The 22,091-nt window shown below is 41.3% G+C and overlaps 2 protein-coding genes across 3 annotated transcripts; one reads left to right on the top strand and one right to left on the bottom strand.

Moving 5' to 3' along the window:
• Window positions 1-132: 132 nt before the first annotated feature.
• On the bottom strand, window positions 133-19,172 carry LOC131946154 (uncharacterized). 2 transcript variants are annotated; one of them, XM_059306806.1, is made up of 8 exons: window positions 19,152-19,172; window positions 18,940-19,079; window positions 18,460-18,520; window positions 12,882-12,942; window positions 12,552-12,623; window positions 11,456-11,563; window positions 1,194-1,313; window positions 133-1,011 (listed from the first exon to the last, which is right to left on the bottom strand). In XM_059306806.1, exons 2-8 carry the CDS (start codon window positions 19,070-19,072, stop codon window positions 664-666), a joined length of 903 nt encoding a protein of 300 aa, XP_059162789.1. In that variant the 5' UTR covers window positions 19,073-19,079; window positions 19,152-19,172; the 3' UTR covers window positions 133-663. The 2 variants fall into 2 exon arrangements, with proteins under 2 accessions (XP_059162789.1, XP_059162788.1); XM_059306805.1 differs by lacking the exon at window positions 19,152-19,172 and having other exon boundaries at window positions 18,940-19,137.
• Window positions 19,173-21,133: 1,961 nt separating this feature from the next.
• Window positions 21,134-21,469, top strand: LOC131946069 (putative G-protein coupled receptor 152). Its single transcript, XM_059306710.1, has one exon. It carries the CDS (start codon window positions 21,134-21,136, stop codon window positions 21,467-21,469), a length of 336 nt encoding a protein of 111 aa, XP_059162693.1.
• The last annotated feature ends 622 nt before the right edge of the window (window positions 21,470-22,091 follow it).

Here is a 22,091-nt window from a genome sequence, read left to right as displayed (position 1 = left end):
ATGATTGAAGTTAAAGTTTCTGTCTTAGCCTTGTTCACTTGTTCCTATTACTTCTGTTAAAATCATAATTTGAAACAAACTTTGGGGTTTTTGAAGAAATTTAGGGAAGTTACACCACTGATCCCATAGTATGTTTATTTACTTACAAACAACTATTTTTTTTCTGATTTGCATGTCAGAGTACAACTATAGCTTAATCTTTCTAGATACACCAGTTGGCAAATTAAAGTGTTCTCATTGAATGCACTGTCAGATGTAGAGCTTCAATTCTCCATTCAAGTAACCACAGTACTGAAGTTTAGTTGTTTTACCCAGCTTTTTGACATACTTCACATTGACTACCACATATTGGCTCACCATATATTGACAACCTCATGCTAGACCCCCATGAACCCTACATCACCACATGCTAGACCCCCCATGAACCCTACATCACCACATGCTAGACCCCCATGAACCCTACATCACCACATGCTAGACCCCCATGAATCCTACATCACCACATGCTAGACCCCCATGAACCCTACATCACCACATGCTAGACCCCCATGAACCCTACACCACCACATGCTAGACCCCTATGAACCCTACACCACAACATGCTAGACCCCCATGAACCCTACACCACAACATGCTAGACCCCCATGAACCCTACACTTGTCATCATTTGACTTTTTTCCTCCTCCCAAAACAACACCAACTGCTGGACCTAGAACTAGATTTACATTTCTTTGTTCTTTCACTTGAAGAGTTCCCTATTTCTGAAAGCTCGGCAGAGTTATCCAACTTGAATGGTTGACAATTTATCGAGTTCATGTGCTGACTTTGTTGTGTATCAGTACTTTGTTCTTCACTCAGGGTCAAGGACACATCCTGGTTGTAAACATTGTTATTTTGTTTTTGTTTGGATTTTTTTTTCTTCACGTAGAAATCTCGTAACGCTGGAGGCTTATGTAAACTGTTTATATATTTTGATTTTCTTCGGATCAAGAATGGGTGATAGGACTTCATCTGAAATTTTAAAAATAAATATGTGGAACATTTCGACAAAAATAATATTACTGTTCATACATCTGTCACAAAACACATAATCACTCAACATTGCATTCATTACACCACATCCATTACATCAAAAAACTGTTACATGACATCCATTACATGACATGGGTTGTATGACATCTTGCATGACCTACCAGCTTAGGGTCACAAATGTCAGTCACGTGATACGCCAAATACTGAAAAGCTGCGAACACATTTTCACCAGATCTGGCGCTGGTTTCAAAAAACCCAAACGCCATTTCTTTGTTGGCAAACTGAAAAACAAAATTATGTTGTGAGTTTATGTAAAAAAAGGGACAGTCAAGCAGGTAAGTTTGGTGAGTTGGGAAGGCTGCGACATTGAAACATCTCACTTGTTGGGCTTGTGATGTTGACATCCCATGAACATCTCACCTGTTGGGCTTGTGATGTTCACATCTCACCTGTTGGGCTTGTGATGTTGACATCCCATGAACATCTCACCTGTTGGGCTTGTGATGTTGAAATCTCACCTGTTGGGCTTGTGATGTTGACATCCCATGAACATCTCACCTGTTGTGCTTGTGATGTTGATATCTCACCTGTTGGGCTTGTGATGTTGACACCCCATGAACATCTCACCTGTTGGGCTTGTGATGTTGACATCCCATGAACATCTCACCTGTTGGGCTTGTGATGTTGACATCCCATGAACATCTCACCTGTTGGGCTTGTGATGTTGACATCCCATGAACATCTCACCTGTTGGGCTTGTGATGTTGACATCCCATGAACATCTCACCTGTTGGGCTTGTGATGTTGACATCTCACCTGTTGGGCTTGTGATGTTGACATCCCATGAACATCTCACCTGTTGGGCTTGTGATGTTGATATCTCACCTGTTGGGCTTGTGATGTTGATATCTCACCTGTTGGGCTTGTGATGTTGATATCTCACCTGTTGGGCTTGTGATGTTGACATCCCTTGAACATCTCACCTGTTGGGCTTGTGATGTTGATATCTCACCTGTTGGGCTTGTGATGTTGATATCTCACCTGTTGGGCTTGTGATGTTGATACTTCACCTGTTGGGCTTGTGATGTTGACACCCCATGAACATCTCACCTGTTGGGCTTGTGATGTTGATATCTCACCTGTTGGGCTTGTGATGTTGATATCTCACCTGTTGGGCTTGTGATGTTGATACCTCACCTGTTGGGCTTGTGATGTTGACACCCCATGAACATCTCACCTGTTGGGCTTGTGATGTTGAAATCTCACCTGTTGGGCTTGTGATGTTGACACCCCATGAACATCTCACCTGTTGGGCTTGTGATGTTGAAATCTCACCTGTTGGGCTTGTGATGTTGACACCCCATGAACATATCACCTGTTGGGCTTGTGATGTTGACACCCCATGAACATCTCACCTGTTGGGCTTGTGATGTTGAAATCTCACCTGTTGGGCTTGTGATGTTGACACCCCATGAACATCTCACCTGTTGGGCTTGTGATGTTGATACCTCACCTGTTGGGCTTGTGATGTTGATACCTCACCTGTTGGGCTTGTGATGTTGACACCCCATGAACATCTCACCTGTTGGGCTTGTGATGTTGACATCCCATGAACATCTCACCTGTTGAGCTTGTGATGTTGACATCCCATGAACATCTCACCTGTTGGGCTTGTGATGTTGATATCTCACCTGTTGGGCTTGTGATGTTGACATCCCATGAACATCTCACTTGTTGGGCTTGTGATGTTGACATCCCATGAACATCTCACCTGTTGGGCTTGTGACCTACTTAGGTCGAGTCATTTTTATTTTGACATTGTATAATTCCTTATATGGAATGATGGTGTAACACCTGGGGTTTTTCCACTGACTTATTAAGGTGTTTGAGACATAGAAATTTTCCATTAAAATCTGATTGAATGATTCTGATCAGATGATTATCCCAACCAATGGCGACATGAGTTGAGGATAACCTCCCCTGTCACAGAAGTCTTTAATTGCACTGCACACTCGCAACACGAGGCAGTTTATCTTGACCTGGCAGTCTACGAGGCAGTTTTATCTTGATCAGGCAGCCGTCCATATTGTCCGGCTATAGAGTCTGACCATTTGAACGTGAGAGTACTTAAGACCTGTGTGTGCCTTGCTTTCTTAAGTTGATTTAATCTTCTAGTTTAATATTACTTGTCGCTAAGTAATTCCTGAAGATATAGCAGTGTTGTGTGGCCTGTAGCTGTTCTTTAGACAGTGTAGAAATCTGTGATAGTGTTTTTTCCTACATTGTGTAAGTTGGGTTTTGATATTTTATACATTAAATATTTTATTTAGTTCAACTTTGTGTTCTGCCACTTCTGAGTTCGCTGATTAAAAGGTCGTATGTAGATTGGATGAGTGTTAATTACAATAGTATCACTAGCTTCCCTAGACATTAAATTCGAGCCCTAGTGGTCGTTGTGTTAAGTGTTCATCCACTTAGGCCGTAAGGCATTTGCATATGACCCCGAAAAAAGAATCCGGGGACGTTCTCCTTCTATTTGGCTGATAGATAGGTTAACGTTACAAAGTGGGGGCTCGTCCGGGATTTAATCTGTCGTTCCAGTTATTGTTTATATCAGTTGAATACTAAGGTTAGTTGGATTTAGTTGTTTTTTTATCCAGTGTAGCGCCGTGGTCTTACAACGCGCGCTCAGGCTAGAGTTATCTAGGTCAAATAAGCAGACGTGTCACGTCCTACATTTAGAGGTCAAGTACACGGCCCAACGCTGTGTATTAATTTAAAGGATCTAGGCTTGTTGTGATTTGAAAGTTAGTGTTATGGAGTCTTTTTTGGCTAATCCTACTGTTGAAGATGTAGAAAAGTTGAGTAGAAAAGTTTTGGTTAGTGTTGTTAAGGAATTGAAATTGGATTATTCTGTTACGCAGAAGTCAGAGGTGTTGAGAGATAAAATTGTTGTTCATTTCATTAATGAAGGGGTATTTGATGAAAGTTTGTTGGCTGGTGTATTACTCCGCGAGGAGAAAGTTGCTTTAGAGAAGGCATTAAAAGAACAGGAGTTGGAAGTTAAAATTGCTTTAGATAGGAGGAGGTTGGAATCAGAATTGGGTAAAGTTAGTGATGTCACTTCTCTGGTAGATCCAAAAAAGTTGTCGGTAGGACAAGTGATTGCCAAATTTGGGAAATTAGTTCCTAAATTTGATGAAACAGATTTGGTCGTTTTCTTTAACTCGTTTGAGAGTTTAGCGAAGACATGTGAATGGCCCGAAACTTCCATTACTGCTTTATTGAGCTCTGTCCTTACTGGGAAAGCTGCAAAAACATACCAGGCACTCTCTCACGACGTTCAAAATAACTATAGTTTGGTCAAGACTGCCATTTTAAAGGCCTACGCACTGACGCCCGAGGCCTATCGGACAAAATTCCGAACACTCCGCAAGTTACCCACACAATCATATGTGGAATTTCTCTTTGAAAAGGAGAAAATATTCTCAAGGTGGCTACACTCTGAGGAAGTTTCTGAGTTTGAGAAACTCAGGTCACTTATCCTAAGGGAAGAATTCCTATCGTCCCTGCCTGAAGAGATACGACTACACATTCTGGATAACAAGATAACTGACATCCAGAAGGCTGCTGAGTCGGCTGACACCTATATGTTGGTGCATAAGAAACCACCAGTGTCAGGAAACCGCCTCAACCCCGTGCTTCCCCTTTTTGGCAGCAATCATCCTGTTGGCCAACATTTGAAGACATTACAGTCCAGAGAGAACCCAAGATCAACTCTCAATCGTCGAGCAGTATGCCAGTTCTGCAAAAGGCCTGGTCATCTTGTCAAGGACTGTTACAAACGTCGTCAATATAACAGAGAGGTGGTGCGTACTTCCGCGCACTATGCTCTATCCCCTCAAGCAGCCAGTCCAACTATGAACTCTAGAATTCAAAAGGACTCTAACCCTAAGTGTCCGCAAGAAGGTAGTCAAGTCTCCACACATTATGTGCAGTCACATTTTGACTGTTCTCGCCACCATCCAGTTTCTTCCGAGTCTACCGATCTCGAGGGATCGAGAAAAGTTGACTTTTCATCTTTTATTGCCGAAGCCATCATTAGCAAACCAGGTGATCCGTTGTCTCAGAAGAATATCGCCGTCCTAAGAGACACAGGAGCGTCACAATCACTACTTTTGAAAAGTTCAATGGACATCACACCTGAAACGAACACCGGAAGGATTTCCATTATCCAGGGAGTGGGGACAAAATCTACTGTCGTCCCTCTACACAAGTTTGCCCTGAAACATCATCTCGTCGAAGGTGAGGTCATTTTAGGTGTGATAGATAGTATTCCTGTCCCAGGAGTAGACCTACTTCTAGGGAATGACCTTGCGGGAAGCAAAGTATACCCCTGTACGGTTTCAGACCCTTTGTCAACAGTTCCAGATAATGATAATGAACTGTATCCTGCATGTGCGGTGACAAGAAGCCAGACCAAACAATTGGCTGACACAACGTCTGAACCACACCCGCCATCATCGTCAAGAAATTCGACTCCCAAACTGGAGTCTATGCTTCCAGAAAACACAAGCCTGGGCTTACCCCTGAGAATATCTCAGGAAGACATCATTAAAGCTCAACAAGTCGACGTGGAGCTCAAAGCAACGGTCGAAAAATCTCTATCATCTGACGATGGAGAATATTTCTCCGAGAACGGCCTCTTCTTTCGTCGCGCTATACCAGTGAATGCCTCACCAGCCGAACCATGGTTGGGTAAAAACCAGCTGTGGGTCCCTCCACCTTATCGGCATGAAATACTTAAGCTGGCACATGACCATCCAATGTCAGCGCACCCAGGAGTCTCTAAAACGACGGCGAAGATCAAAGAACTGTTCTTTTGGCCCAAAATGAGAAAAGATGTGTCGCGTTACTGCAGAAGTTGCACGAACTGTCAGTTGGCCGGAAAGCCAAACCAGACAATTCCTAAGGCCCCTTTGAGTCCGATTCCTGTATTAGAAGAACCTTTTTCTAAAATCGTCATGGACTGTGTAGGTCCCTTGCCTAAAACCAAGGCGGGCAACGAGTACCTACTTACCTTTATGTGTTCAAGTACCCGTTTTCCCGAGGCGATTCCCTTACGGAACATTAAGGCAAAGACTGTAGTCAGAGCCATGACCCGGTTCTTCACTACCTTTGGATTACCTAGAATCGTGCAAACAGATCAAGGCAGCAACTTCACCAGTCACCATTTTCAGGAAGCGCTAGCCAAGCTAGGCGTTACCCACATCACCAGCTCAGCCTACCACCCTCAGTCTCAAGGCGTACTTGAGAGGTTCCACCAAACCCTCAAAACCATGCTAAGGACATTCGCTAATAGTAACACCCAATGGGATGAGTCTGTTCCTTGGATTATTTTCGCCGCGAGGGACTGTGTCCAGGACTCTTTAGGCTACTCGCCTTTTCAACTTGTGTTTGGACATTCTGTCCGGAGTCCCCTGAAGCTGATACACGAACGTTGGACAGGTACCAGTGATCATCCAGTGGAAAACTTTGATGATTTTCACGTTCGACTGAAAGCCGTGTGCGAAATGGCTCACAAGAACTTAAGAAAGGCCCAAGTTAGAATGAAAGGACTGTATGATAAGAGTTCTTGTAAACGAACATTCAATCCAGGCGACAAGGTTCTTGTGCTAGTACCTAATCTGAACAATGCGTTATCCTTGAGATATTGTGGACCCTTTACTGTGCATTCAAAATTAAGTGATTTGAACTATGTTGTCAATACGCCCGACAGAAGAAAGAAACAGACAGTGTATCATGTCAACTCACTGAAAAAGTATTATGATAATTGTAACAATTTTCAATCCACAGCTAAAATTAATTTACCTGTATGTTCAAATGTTTCTGATGATGTGATACATGATAAATTGAAACCCCCAAAATTGGTAAATTCTTCCTTTTTAGATAATTTGAATGTCCACCTTATGCATTTGTCCACAGAGGAAAGCCATAGGTTGTCTCAGTTGTTTGAGACATTTCCCTCTATTTTTGGGGATGTCCCCAAAGAAGCGAAGGTTCCACCTCATGATGTAGACGTTGGTGACGCAAAACCCATTAAGCAACACCCCTATAGAGTTAACCCGGAAAAAGCTGCTTTGATAAAAGATGAAATTGATTATATGCTCAAGAATGATATCATTGAGCCCAGTTTCAGCAGCTGGAGTTCCCCATGTCTCCTAGTCCCGAAAGACGGTGGATCTTTCAGGTTTGTGACCGACTTTAGGAAGGTGAATGCGCTCACCAAAGCTGATTCCTATCCCTTACCTCGGATAGAGGACGTTATTGATAAAGTTGGTCAAGCTAAGATAATTTCCAAAATTGATTTACTTTCAGGATACTGGCAAATCCCCTTATCTGACCGTGCAAAAGAAATATCTGCTTTTGTAACCCCTAATGGTTTTTATAGATACAAACGTATGCCTTTTGGTATGCGAAATGCTGGTCAAACTTTCCAGAGAGTCATTAACTCTGTCATTGCTGACATAGACCAATGTGAGGCCTACATAGATGATATAGTTGTATTTTCTAATACTTTTGAAGAACATATTGTTCAATTGACTAACCTTTTTAGAAAATTGTCTGAAGTTAATTTTACTGTAAACTTACATAAAAGTGATTTCTGTAAAGCTTCAATTACCTATTTGGGTTATCAAGTGGGAACGAACCAAGTTCGGCCCATTGAAGCTAAAGTAGATGCTATTGTAAAGTTGCCACCACCCAAAAATTGTAAAGAGATCAAAAAGTTCCTTGGGATGGCTGGTTACTATAGGCGGTTCTGTCAAAACTTTTCAGCTATTGCTGAACCTCTTACTGCATTATTGAAAAAGGGTGTTGAGTTTGAATGGTCAAATAAATGTCAAGAAGCTTTTTTAACCATTAAGTCATTTTTATCAAATGCTCCTGTTATGGCTGCACCAAATTTTAGCAAGCCCTTTAAACTTGCCATTGATGCTAGCAACTTAGCCATTGGCTCAGTCCTATTTCAAGAAGACAACATGGGAATTGACCATCCCATTGCCTTTTTTTCCAGGAAGTTAAATGAGAACCAAAAGAATTATTCTACTATTGAAAAAGAGGCTTTAGCTTTGGTTTTATCATTACAACATTTTGAAGTCTATGTCTCTTCTTCAACCAATCCAGTCAGAGTGTTTTCTGACCATGATCCCCTGAAATTTACCTCTAAGTTAGGACAGACAAATCAAAGAATATTGAGATGGTGCTTATATTTCCAAAATTTTAATCTGGAAATTTCACACATTAAGGGTAGTAATAATGTTGTGGCTGATTGTTTGTCAAGGATGTAAAATCTTGTTACACACATTGATCATGTGACACGCTTTGTGGTTCATTAGGACCATAAACAGGTTTTGTTTGAGTGTCACTCATATGAAAATGAGTGGTGTGAGTTAGAATGTTTCAAAATTCCAATCCTGTTGAATATTTTGTTTATTTTCAGGTGAACCTTAATTAAAGGTGGTTTTTGATTATATGTAATCTTTTATAATAATATGTCACATATGACTCAATTGATATTGTAGCTAGTCATTGAAATAAAGGTCTTACCCTGGCGGGTTTACCACTTTTAATATCCACATGGAAATATTGTAATACCCTTTTCTGAGGGATTTTGATGTATAATTACTTTTTGAAGGGTTACTCCCCTTTCACCAATTGTAAAAGTTGGAGTTACTTCCCTTTTATGTTCAGGGATATTTTCATCTGGTATTATGATTTTGATTGCCTACATTTGTAAAACATTTTTGTTATTTCATTGCCAGATTGGTTCCTTATGTATGTTCTTGTGGAACCTATCTGTCACTTCCAAAAAGGGAGGGGATGTGACCTACTTAGGTCGAGTCATTTTTATTTTGACATTGTATAATTCCTTATATGGAATGATGGTGTAACACCTGGGGTTTTTCCACTGACTTATTAAGGTGTTTGAGACATAGAAATTTTCCATTAAAATCTGATTGAATGATTCTGATCAGATGATTATCCCAACCAATGGCGACATGAGTTGAGGATAACCTCCCCTGTCACAGAAGTCTTTAATTGCACTGCACACTCGCAACACGAGGCAGTTTATCTTGACCTGGCAGTCTACGAGGCAGTTTTATCTTGATCAGGCAGCCGTCCATATTGTCCGGCTATAGAGTCTGACCATTTGAACGTGAGAGTACTTAAGACCTGTGTGTGCCTTGCTTTCTTAAGTTGATTTAATCTTCTAGTTTAATATTACTTGTCGCTAAGTAATTCCTGAAGATATAGCAGTGTTGTGTGGCCTGTAGCTGTTCTTTAGACAGTGTAGAAATCTGTGATAGTGTTTTTTCCTACATTGTGTAAGTTGGGTTTTGATATTTTATACATTAAATATTTTATTTAGTTCAACTTTGTGTTCTGCCACTTCTGAGTTCGCTGATTAAAAGGTCGTATGTAGATTGGATGAGTGTTAATTACAATAGTATCACTAGCTTCCCTAGACATTAAATTCGAGCCCTAGTGGTCGTTGTGTTAAGTGTTCATCCACTTAGGCCGTAAGGCATTTGCATATGACCCCGAAAAAAGAATCCGGGGACGTTCTCCTTCTATTTGGCTGATAGATAGGTTAACGTTACAGGCTTGTGATGTTGACACCCCATGAACATCTCACCTGTTGGGCTTATGATGTTGACATCCCATGAACATGTCACCTGTTGGGCTTGTGATGTTGACACCCCATGAACATCTCACCTGTTGGGCTTATGATGTTGACATCCCATGAACATGTCACCTGTTGGGCTTGTGATGTTGACACCCCATGAACATCTCACCTGTTGAGCTTGTGATGTTGACACCCCATGAACATCACACCTGTTGGGCTTGTGATGTTGAAATCTCACCTGTTGGGCTTGTGATGTTGACATCCCATGAACATCTCACCTGTTGTGCTTGTGATGTTGATATCTCACCTGTTGGGCTTGTGATGTTGACACCCCATGAACATCTCACCTGTTGGGCTTGTGATGTTGACATCCCATGAACATCTCACCTGTTGGGCTTGTGATGTTGACATCCCATGAACATCTCACCTGTTGGGCTTGTGATGTTGACATCCCATGAACATCTCACTTGTTGGGCTTGTGATGTTGACATCCCATGAACATCTCACCTGTTGGGCTTGTGATGTTGACACCCCATGAACATCTCACCTGTTGGGCTTATGATGTTGACATCCCATGAACATGTCACCTGTTGGGCTTGTGATGTTGACACCCCATGAACATCTCACCTGTTGGGCTTATGATGTTGACATCCCATGAACATGTCACCTGTTGGGCTTGTGATGTTGACACCCCATGAACATCTCACCTGTTGAGCTTGTGATGTTGACACCCCATGAACATCTCACCTGTTGGGCTTGTGCTGTTGACATCCCATGAACATGTCACCTGTTGGGCTTGTGATGTTGACACCCCATGAACATCTCACCTGTTGGGCTTATGATGTTGACATCCCATGAACATGTCACCTGTTGGGCTTGTGATGTTGACACCCCATGAACATCTCACCTGTTGAGCTTGTGATGTTGACATCCCATGAAATCTCACCTGTTGTGCTTGTGATGTTGACATCCCATGAACATCTCACCTGTTGGGCTTGTGATGTTGATACCTCACCTGTCGGGCTTGTGATGTTGATACCTCACCTGTTGGGCTTGTGATGTTGACATCCCATGAACATCTCACCTGTTGGGCTTGTGATGTTGACATCCCATGAACATCTCACCTGTTGGGCTTGTGATGTTGACACCCCATGAACATCTCACCTGTTGTGCTTGTGATGTTGACATCCCATGAACATCTCACCTGTTGGGCTTGTGATGTTGACACCCCATGAACATCTCACCTGTTGAGCTTGTGATGTTGACATCCCATGAACATCTCACCTGTTGGGCTTGTGATGTTGATACCTCACCTGTTGGGCTTGTGATGTTGATACCTCACCTGTTGGGCTTGTGATGTTGATACCTCACCTGTTGGGCTTGTGATGTTGACATCCCATGAACATCTCACCTGTTGGGCTTGTGATGTTGATACCTCACCTGTTGGGCTTGTGATGTTGATACCTCACCTGTTGGGCTTGTGATGTTGACATCCCATGAACATCTCACCTGTTGGGCTTGTTATGTTGATACCTCACCTGTTGGGCTTGTGATGTTGATACCTCACCTGTTGGGCTTGTGATGTTGACATCCCATGAACATCTCACCTGTTGAGCTTGTGATGTTGATACCTCACCTGTTGAGCTTGTGATGTTGACACCCCATGAACATCTCACCTGTTGGGCTTGTGATGTTGATACCTCACCTGTTGGGCTTGTGATGTTGATATCTCACCTGTTGGGCTTGTGATGTTGAGACCTTCTTCTGACTGACCAGGTCAGTCTTGTTGCCACACAGGACAACAGGTGTTGGCTCATACTTGCCGTGTCTGTCACATGGGTCCTGTGGTCAAATACCAGGTGGAAACTACACACTAGGACATAACACATCACACACTCTACGTCAATGTATTACATCACATATCACACAACGTATTACATAATACATCACAGAACGTATGACGTCATACATCACACAATGTATGACGTCATACATCACGCAATGTATTACATCATACAATGTATGACGTCAAACATCACACAATGTATTACATCATACATCACACAATGTATTACATAAACTAAATCACATAACATACAGTATAGGCCCTACCACGCTATGTATCACATTCACTACATCATACAATATATTACATCACACACCACCTGAGACAATTACTATTGCTACACTCAATCAATTATATAACAATATAGGACGACTTGCCATACACCATCGTTATAGGATAAATAAACATCATCCTACACCCCTTACAACACACCATCACACAAAGGCTGCTCACCAGGTGAACGGAAAAAAGTCACAGGAAAAAAAGAAGTCACAGCTTTTTGCTAGGAAAAAAGTCAGGAAAAAAAAAATTCGGAAAAGTCACAGCAATAGAGTCACAGAAAAAAGACACAAAAATCTTTTTATAAATAGTTTGATTTTAATTGTCGAGAAGTGAAAATTTTGGGTGTTTACTGATTTGGGCTTTTTTTTTTTTTTTTTTTTTTTTGTAGCATATTTATAAACGTTAAAAGCATTTATAATACTAATTAGTTAAAATAATGTAACTTAATTTACACAGCAACCACAACTTTTGTAACGAATTTAGTTAAATACGCTCCGGAAATGTTAATTATAAACGAAATTTAGGCACATCATTGTGTTTTGCATCTTTTCTTTTGCCGTTCATTGGTCGGCTTCCTTTTTTTTTCCTGTGACTTTTTTCCCTACAATCACTCACCAAACTACACACAAAACCTTACACACACCATTGTACACACGCCATTGTACACACACGACCTTAACACACCATTGTACTCAAACTCACCAAACTACTCATCCAGTACGCCAATGCTTCAAACGACAGCAAGCTAGTGACGTCATACACCAAGAAGAAACCCTTAAGTCACGTGGGAAAAAATATTGATCACAGTTATGTGAAGAAAATATTACAATTTAAAAAACAACGCATTAGTCTAAAGCAATTGAACAAGTAAGTCAACTATTTTAGTCACCGCTTTAAGTAGACACTTAGATCTAGATAGCATGACCTAGATTCTAGACAACAATTTATTAAAGAAGGGACAAAACAAAAACATGAATGACAAAACCAAGCAAACAAAAGTATGACAGCCATCAGGCCCCGTTAGAAACTTACGTGTACATCCTTGTACTGGGATTTTGTGATGGACCGAAACTTCTCCAAACCGGAAGTGTCCCTGTTATTGAAAGAAAAATTCTTGTAGCAATACTTGGAGATATTTTTAAAATGTAAATTGTTGGGCATTGTATTACTGGCATGTTTAGCAGTACGTGATTGGTGACAGCTGATCTTGTGAAACTGGTTAAATCTTGTAGTCTAATGGGTTACCTACATTTAAAAATCACGTGACAAAACAACTCACAACATTACTTGCACGCGTCTACGCCCACATTTGAGATCGTATGGTCCCCCCCCCCCCCCCTACATATACACACACTCACACAATTCTAAAAATACTTTTAACAGTTGTTAGGAAACCAACTTCGACCAAGCAATTTTCTTACAAATAAAACTAAGAAAATAAATGATGCACCGAAGCTAATGGATATAGATTTAGGCCTACTAATAGATTGTGTACCTAGTTAAGTATTATATCTACCAGTGGCGGAACTGGAAAAAAAGGGCCACCCCGCAAAAAAAATTTTAGGCCCCCCCCCCATATATATATATATATATATATATATATATATATATATATATATATATATATATATATATATATATATATATATATATATATAATCACAAAATACGAACATAGGATACTCATTGCTGGCCTGTTATGGGTTTGAAAAACATTAATTTCAAATAAATTTCAACATTATGTCGTGTGTATACGGGCATTAATTTTTTTTTTTTTTTGTTTTCTTTAGTCTGTTTTGTGAAAATCGGTTTTAATTAATTTTTTATAGAAGCCCTCATAACATTTTGTCGGTCAAAAGAATATAAAACATGACAGCTTTGTATAAGTAATGGTGTCTCGTGTTAAGTTTATTTTAAGGTATTTTTTGTATTTTTATTATAAATTTTTTAAATATTATTGATTTAATACATTATCTTTTTATAAAATGTTATTATTTAAAAATTACTTATAAAAAATAATAATTAAGAGAAGTAATTGCTTTTTCAATTTGTTTAATACGAATCTATTAAAAGCAGCTTATGATTACCCCTATTTGACTATTTTAAAAATAAGGGAAATAAGTCAGGGAAGTGGTTTGAACATTTGCTTATCTTTGATAAGTTTAATTGTAGGAGAAAGACTCGGCTTTCACAGTGGTTTAAAAACAAAGGGAAAAAAAATATACAAGAGCGTGGGGTGGTGTCTATATAATAAAGATAATCCAACCGCAGCTACGGTAATTTTTTACAAAACAACCATCAAGTCAAAAATGAAAGAAAATTTACTTTTTTTTAACTATAAAATTTTTTATTATGGTCGGCTCTGGGCCCCTAAATGGCGTGGGCCCCCCCCCCCCCCCCCCCGCATTGCGGGGTCTGGCGGCACTGTAGTTCCGCCCCTGATATCTACCCTAACCCAGGGTCTAGCAATATTTCTGACCCTAACCCTCAGTCATGAGGTCCCAGCAGTGCCGGCGCCAGGTTATTTAGCGCCCTCGGCAAAACTTATTAAAACGCCCCCTATCAGTGCCGGCGGCAGGTTATTTAGCGCCCTAGGCAAAACTTATTAAAACGCCCCCTTTCACACAAATTAATTACTAAAACATATGTATAAAAAAACAATTAATTAAAAGTGACATATTAATTTATTATCAATTGCATAAACGTTAAATGTAGATATTAAAATCAAATTTTACAAGCCTTCTTCGTTGCAAAAGTTTGTACTAATTCCTCCAATTCCAGTTTGCAAGCGTAATCACGTTTTATTGAAATTGTTGCTAAGTCCACGTCTACTTTGTATTTTACGACATAACCGCCCCCCCCCCTAGAAAATTTTAAGTGCTCCCCCCCCCCCCACATACACACAACAGGGGGGGGGGGAGGTCTGGAAAAAATCACTAAAAAAAGTTATTGTAGTGTTCGACTCTCTGCAGTCCCCCAAGGTGATTTCCAAAACGGAACTTACCTGTTTTAAGCTTGATTGTTTTTAGTTATAATTGTAAAATGTCTATATTGTGTGATTATGTAACGATTTTTTTGGTTTTTGAAAAATAAAAGGTTATAAATGTTATAGATTCCAGCCTAAAATTGTTATTTATCAATCCTTTAGGAGAGGGTGAAAAATATGAAAAGACAATTAATTAGATGTTTAATTTACGCCTAAGACTGTATGTCTACTAACTTTAAGTATTGCAATCTACAACGGCTACTGATGTATTTGTTTTTCAACTTGATAATGCTAAAAAAAACCTACCAAACTATTTTGTTTAGAACTTAAGCTCTATATAATTTTTAAAGGAATAAATAATAACTTAAAGTTGTATTTATATGTAAGAGCTCAACCTAAGGTGCAAGAATTTGAAATGAATGTAAAGTTAAACAACGAATTATCTCCCATTTCAAAATACAAATAACAAAATTTTACCCAAGGGAAATAACTTTCACAAGAATTGCTAAATTAATCAAGTGTAACTAAGACATGTTTGAAAACACAGTAAAACGCTCTAAATTTCATTACTTAATAATTGTAATAAATCTTTTATATTAGCTATGTAACCTTGTAAAAACAATATATTTTACCTATTGAATACTTAACTGTGTGCTTTGTTTAAAATTTCAAAAACGGTAGCTTTATTATAACATACTTCTAACCAATTTTGATGACATTCGTTGAAATGTATGTAGACCACATTAATATATTATATCAAATTTTGGATCCCCTAAATAAAGGGACGTCTTTCAAAAAATCAAACACGGGTAATTGTTTTAGACATTGCTAGAATTCTTAATTAAATATAAAGACAATTATAATTTGAAAAAAAAACTAAATTTACGGTTAGTTATAAATTCCATCCTATTTAATATATATGTATTAATACTGTAAGAGTGGTAATATAGTTTTATTCCTAAAAAACTAAAGATTTTTCAACTAAAGAACGCCGACCTTTCTTTGTAGTGTGTTCCGTACTGAATTGAAATCAGCTAACTTACGATAAACTCGACTACTCGATATACTCTATTACATTCACAACACATATCAAACTTCGATACCTAAACATAACTAGACTCGATGCTCCAGAACTACGACACCAACTCGTTTAACTTCACCAAGCTCTACAAACGGTACTCTAAATCAACAACCATTTCACGGGACCTACTACTAATCTTTAACAGTCAAATAATTCGATACCTTAATACCACAAGAATCAAACTCCCGAAGTCCAGAACTACGATACTTCATCACCTACATTCTCATTTCTCTACTACCAATCAGATTCCACTAGACCTTCAACTACACAACAGCCAAATAAAAAATACGACACTAACACTTCGATACTTTTTACTTACGAAATCAGCAACAGCCTTCCGCCGTTACTCCCAAATCTTAACGATTCACCAAAACTTACCCAACAAGTTCAATACTTTGAACACCCCATTACAAAACTTTATACACCAGGACAGATTTCTAATTCAAAGTCAGAGAAAACGAGACTTACAAGCCCTATTAAAATGTTAGTAATTTAAATTACGAACTTATTTAATCGTTTTCTACATCAATTATGTGACACCAAATTAAAAAGGCAAAGTGACTGGTAAAAAGCGCCCCGACCTTTTAGGGAGGTGCGGTTGCAATATCACCATCGCAATATAGGCCTTTATAGACCTAATTTTGGGGTTGAGGTGCAAAATTGATAGTTCGTCCTGGGTGCCGAAATAGATCGCTACTCTTTAATAAAAGTTATTAATTATCAGGTACTTTTCGATAATAGCGATTAAAACTTCTGCGCCGACCATAGGGAATGCGTTTTAGGCGACCTAACCCACAGTAAAAAGGTCCCAGCCTCCGTACACATACCCCGACCCTAACCCCCAGTCATAAGGTCCCAGCCTCCGTACACATACCCCGACCCTAACCTTCTAAGGTCCCAGCCTCCGTACACATACCCCGACCCTAACCCTCTAAGGTCCCAGCCTCCGTACACATACCCCGACCCTAACCCTCTAAGGTCCCAGCCTCCGTACACATACCCCGACCCTAACCCTCTAAGGTCCCAGCCTCCGTACACATACCCCGACCCTAACCCTCTAAGGTCCCAGCCTCCGTACACATACCCCGACCCTAACCCTCTAAGGTCCCAGCCTCCGTACACATACCCCGACCCTAACCCTCTAAGGTCCCAGCCTCCGTACACATACCCCGACCCTAACCCTCAGTCATAAGGTCCCAGCCTCCGTACACATACCCCGACCCTAACCCTCTAAGGTCCCAGCCTCCGTACACATACCCCGACCCTAACCCCCAGTCATAAGGTCCCAGCCTCCGTATACATACCCCGACCCTAACCCTCAGTCAAAAGGTCCCAGCCTCCGTACACATACCCCGACCCTAACACCACAACAATACTAGCAGGAACATTTGTTGTAACGTAGGCGACGGTTGAACTTTGACCTTTTAAAACAAACACAAAGTTAATTTTATCCTTAAGATAAACTTCCGTGAAGCAGTGAGCTATTTCTGCTGACTCACGCTATCCGATCTTGTAAGTCTGCTATTAGAGGTTCTACCTCTGCTATTAGAGATTCTACGTCTGCTATTGGAGGTTCTACATCTGCTATTATTGGTTCTACGTCTACTATTGGAGGTTCTACGTCTGCTATTAGAGATTCTACGTCTGCTATTAGAGATTCTACGTCTGCTATTAGAGGTTCTACGTCTGCTATTAGAGGTTCTACGTCTGCTATTGGAGGTTCTACGTCTGCTATTAGAGGTTCTACGTCTGCTATTAGAGGTTCTACGTCTGCTATTGGAGGTTCTACGTCTGTTATTAGAGGTTCTACGTCTGCTAATAGAAGTGCTACGTCTGCTAATAGAAGTGCTACGTCTGCTATTAGAGGTTCTACACCTGCTATTAGAATTTCTACGTCTGTTATTAGAAGTGCTACGTCTGCTAATAGAAGTGCTACGTCTGCTAATAGAAGTGCTACGTCTGCAAGCTGTATTTCTAAACCTGGTCAATGTTTATTTGCTATGTGACACCTATATCTGTTCTAAATTCCTATCAACTGTGAACTCTTTTAGCAGGCTACATCAACTACTCACATACACACCTACATCAACTACTCACATACACACCTACATCAACTACTCACATACACACCTACATCAACTACTCACACACACCTACATCAACTACTCACACACATACATCAACTACTCACACACACACACCTATATAAACAATTCACACACATACATCAACTACTCACACACACGCACCTACATCAACTACTCACACACACACACACCTACATCAACTACTCACACACACACACACACCTACATCAACTACTCACACACACACCTACATCAACTACTCACACACACACATACATACATCAACTACCCTCTCTCTCACACACACACCTACATCAACTACTCACACACACACACACATACATCAACTACTCTCTCTCTCTCTCACACACACACACCTACATCAACTACTCACACACATACATCAACTACTCACACACACAAGCACGAGTAAAAAAAGAAGACAAGAGTACTCACCAAATTTGTAACTGCACTAGAGCCCCGTCAACTTCAAAAATTTTCCTCACAAAGTCTACACCTGTTCGGGAAGAAATGGATTTTTTAAGTCAATGTTTGAACTTTACGTGCTCGATCTAGTTATCGATATTGTTATTGTTTTAATCATTCTTTCTTTCAATAACTCTTTGTATTCAATAATTACTTTTTTAATTTCAATAATACTTTTTTTTTAATTTCAATAATTACTTTTTTAATTTCAATAATTCTTTGTTTTCAATAATTCTTTGTTTTCAATATTTCTTTGTTTTCAATAATTCTTTGTTTTCAATATTTCTTTGTTTTCAATAATTCTTTGTTTTCAATTATTCTTTGTTTTCAATTATTCTTTGTTTTCAAATACCTCTTGAAAGTAAACGTTTGTTTTATATACGTACCCCCCCCCCCACACACACACAGCCAACATTATTCTACCAATGTGTTATAAATCGATCTACCTACCAACGGTCGGTCGGTTTGTTTCAGAGAACTCACGTCCTGTTAGTGACGTCAGTAGTGACGTCTTGCCGACGTCATGGTCGCCGATGACGAGTATCTTGTAGGTGACTGCACAGTCAGCCTCGTTCAGAGGCATGGTGCACCTAGTGGTGAGACAAGTGGTGACCAAAGTGGTGACCCAAGTGGTGACCCAAGTGGTGACTCAAGTGGTGCACCTAGTGGTGACCCAAGTGGTGACCCAAGTGGTGACAAAAGTGGTGACACAAGGGGTGACTCTAGTGGTGACACAAGTGGTGAGCCAAGTGGCGCACCTAGTGGTGACCCAAGTGGCGCACCTAGTGGTGATCCAAGTGGTGGCCCAAGTGGTGACTCTAGTGGTGACCCAAGTGGTGACTCAAGTGGTGATACACGTGGAATTAAGCTTCGTTGTGTCGTGTTAAAACCTGCTCACCATTTTACAAAACTTGAAGTAAACATCTCACATTTAACAAAACCAGTTTCATCAAGAAAATTTGTACCATCTATCTGATGGTTGATGCTGAAATATTATTAGATCTATCTAGAAAGATAGAAATCTTGAACACAAAACACCTGGAATAAGCTGAAAGACATTCCTTGACATACAGATGGTTCAACCGCAAAGAAACGAAGACAAACTTGGCTTAATGTAAATGTGAAACACAGCTTGTAAACGTCAAATTTTCTCAGAAAAGCCTCCCACTTGTAAACACATCCGCTGATTTCCCAACTACCATCCCAACCTGGCTCACAGAAATCGTCTGCTGGGTTAGCCCTATCGTCTGCTGGGTTAGCCCTATCGTCTGCTGGGTTAGCCCTATCGTCTGCTGGGTTAGCCCTATCGTCTGCTGGGTTAGTCCTAACGTCTGCTGGGTTAGTCCTAACGTCTGCTTCACGCTTGGCTGAACGAGGTCTTAGATGCTTGGTCACAGTTGGTTACATCGCCAGCAGGTCCTTAGGTCAATTACATGACCTGACCAGTAATGTTAGGTCATGAAGTTTATCAAGCCATTGGGGGGTGGGTGGGTCTGGTCTTGTGCAACCCTAGTTCTCGTGGGTTGGTAGACTTTGATCACGTGGGCAGAGGCGTAGCGAGGGGGGTGGGCGGGGGGACATATGTCCCCGGGCGCCGACCTTAGGGGGGCGCAAAAATGGGTTGGAAAAACAAAGTGAAAGTTTGAGTGGGGGGGGGGGGGTGTGGAAATCAAAAGTTCGAGGGGGGGGGGGGGGTGAAAATCGAAAGTTTGAAGGGGGACGCCGGGAAGGGTCGCTACGCCTCTGCACGTGGGTTGGCAGACTTTGATCACGTGGGTTGGCAGACTTTGATCACGTGGGTTGGCAGACTTTGATCACGTGGGTTGGCAGACTTTGTTCACGTGGGTTGGCAGACTTTGTTCACGTGGGTTGGCAGACTTTGTTCACGTGGGTTGGCAGACTTTGATCACGTGGGTTGGCAGACTTTGATCACGTGGGTTGGCAGACTTTGTTCACGTGGGTTGGCAGACTTTGTTCACGTGGGTTGGCAGACTTTGTTCACGTGGGTTGGCAGACTTTGATCACGTGGGTTGGCAGACTTTGATCACGTTGGTTGGCAGACTTTGTTCACGTGGGTTGGCAGACTTTGTTCACGTGGGTTGGCAGACTTTGATCACGTGGGTTGGCAGACTTTGTTCACGTGGGTTGGCAGACTTTGATCACGTGGGTTGGCAGACTTTGTTCACGTGGGTTGGCAGACTTTGTTCACGTGGGTTGGCAGACTTTGATCACGTGGGTTGGTATTTTGTTCACGGGGATTGGCAGAGATAACTACTGAAGCTGTGAGAGAAATGTGATATAATTACACTTATGAGAAATGTGATGTATTCACCGCAGCTGTTTCAAACATGTGATATTTATCACAGAGAGAGAAATTATACATATGTAAAATGCTACATTAATCAGATCCACAAAGTAGCACGACACTCTGGATATTCACGGTTCAAATAAAAATGTATCACACGTAAAAGTAAACCCATAAATAATCGCTTAAAACAACTCACGGCATAGAGTGACCCAGTGAGTGACCCAATGAGTGACCCAGTGAGTGACACAGTGCGTGACCCAATGAGTGACCCAGTGAGTGACCCAATGAGTGACCCAATGAGTGAGTGACCCAGTGAGTGACCCAGTGAGTGACCCAATGAGTGACCCAATGAGTGACCCAATGAGTGACCCAGTGAGTGACCCAGTGAGTGACCCAATGAGTGACCCAGTGAGTGACCCAATGAGTGACCCAATGAGTGACCCAATGAGTGACCCAATGAGTGACCCAATGAGTGACCCAATGAGTGACCCAATGAGTGACCCAATGAGTGACCCAATGAGTGACCCAATGAGTGACCCAATGAGTGACCCAATGAGTGACCCATTGAGTGACCCAGTGAGTGACTCAATGAGTGACCCAATGAGTGACCCAATGAGTGACCTAGTGAGTGACCCAATGAGTGACCCAATGAGTGACCCATTGAGTGAGTGACCCAATGAGTGACCCAATGAGTGACCGAACAAATTTCAACTCACCTCGACCTCCCCACACAAAGAAAGAAATGTTCTAAGCTCACCTACACCCATGAAGCAGCCAATCTTTCTGGCTCCCTTCCAGGCTGGCGTCTGGTCCTAACTGTTCTATTTATATCTGCATGAAACTACGCCACATCTACCCCCCCCCCCCACACACACAGCATCGTTACCTCCCTTGTCTTAATTACAGACCGTGACAGATATGTTAATGAGGTGGTCAGCACTGATTGATAGGTCACGGCAGGTTTAATTAACCCCGCAGTGGCTGGTGTGTGACGAGGTCAATGTGTAGACGGACAGGGGCGGGGGTGGGGGAGGGGTGGGATTGGATGGGTGGGTGGGTGGGTAGGCTAGGGTGGGGGTGGGAGTGGGGGATGAGTTATGGTGTGGGGATGTGTGTATGGTGTGGGGGAAGGATGGGTGTATGGTGTGTGGGGATCGGTGTATGTTGTTGGTGGGGTGGGTGTATGGTATGTGTGGGTGTATGGTATGTGTGTGTGGGGGGTGGAGTACTTTATCTAACCTGAATGGTCTACCACCTCTAACCCCAGTAGTAAACACCTATCAATATTTAGCTC

Source organism: Physella acuta, unplaced genomic scaffold (genome assembly GCF_028476545.2).
Source record: "Physella acuta isolate Inbredline_101_S28 unplaced genomic scaffold, ASM2847654v3 ptg000544l, whole genome shotgun sequence".
NCBI lineage: Eukaryota > Metazoa > Mollusca > Gastropoda > Physidae > Physella > Physella acuta.
Note: the sequence above shows the minus strand (reverse complement) of the source record. Positions and strands in the feature narration are given on the sequence as shown.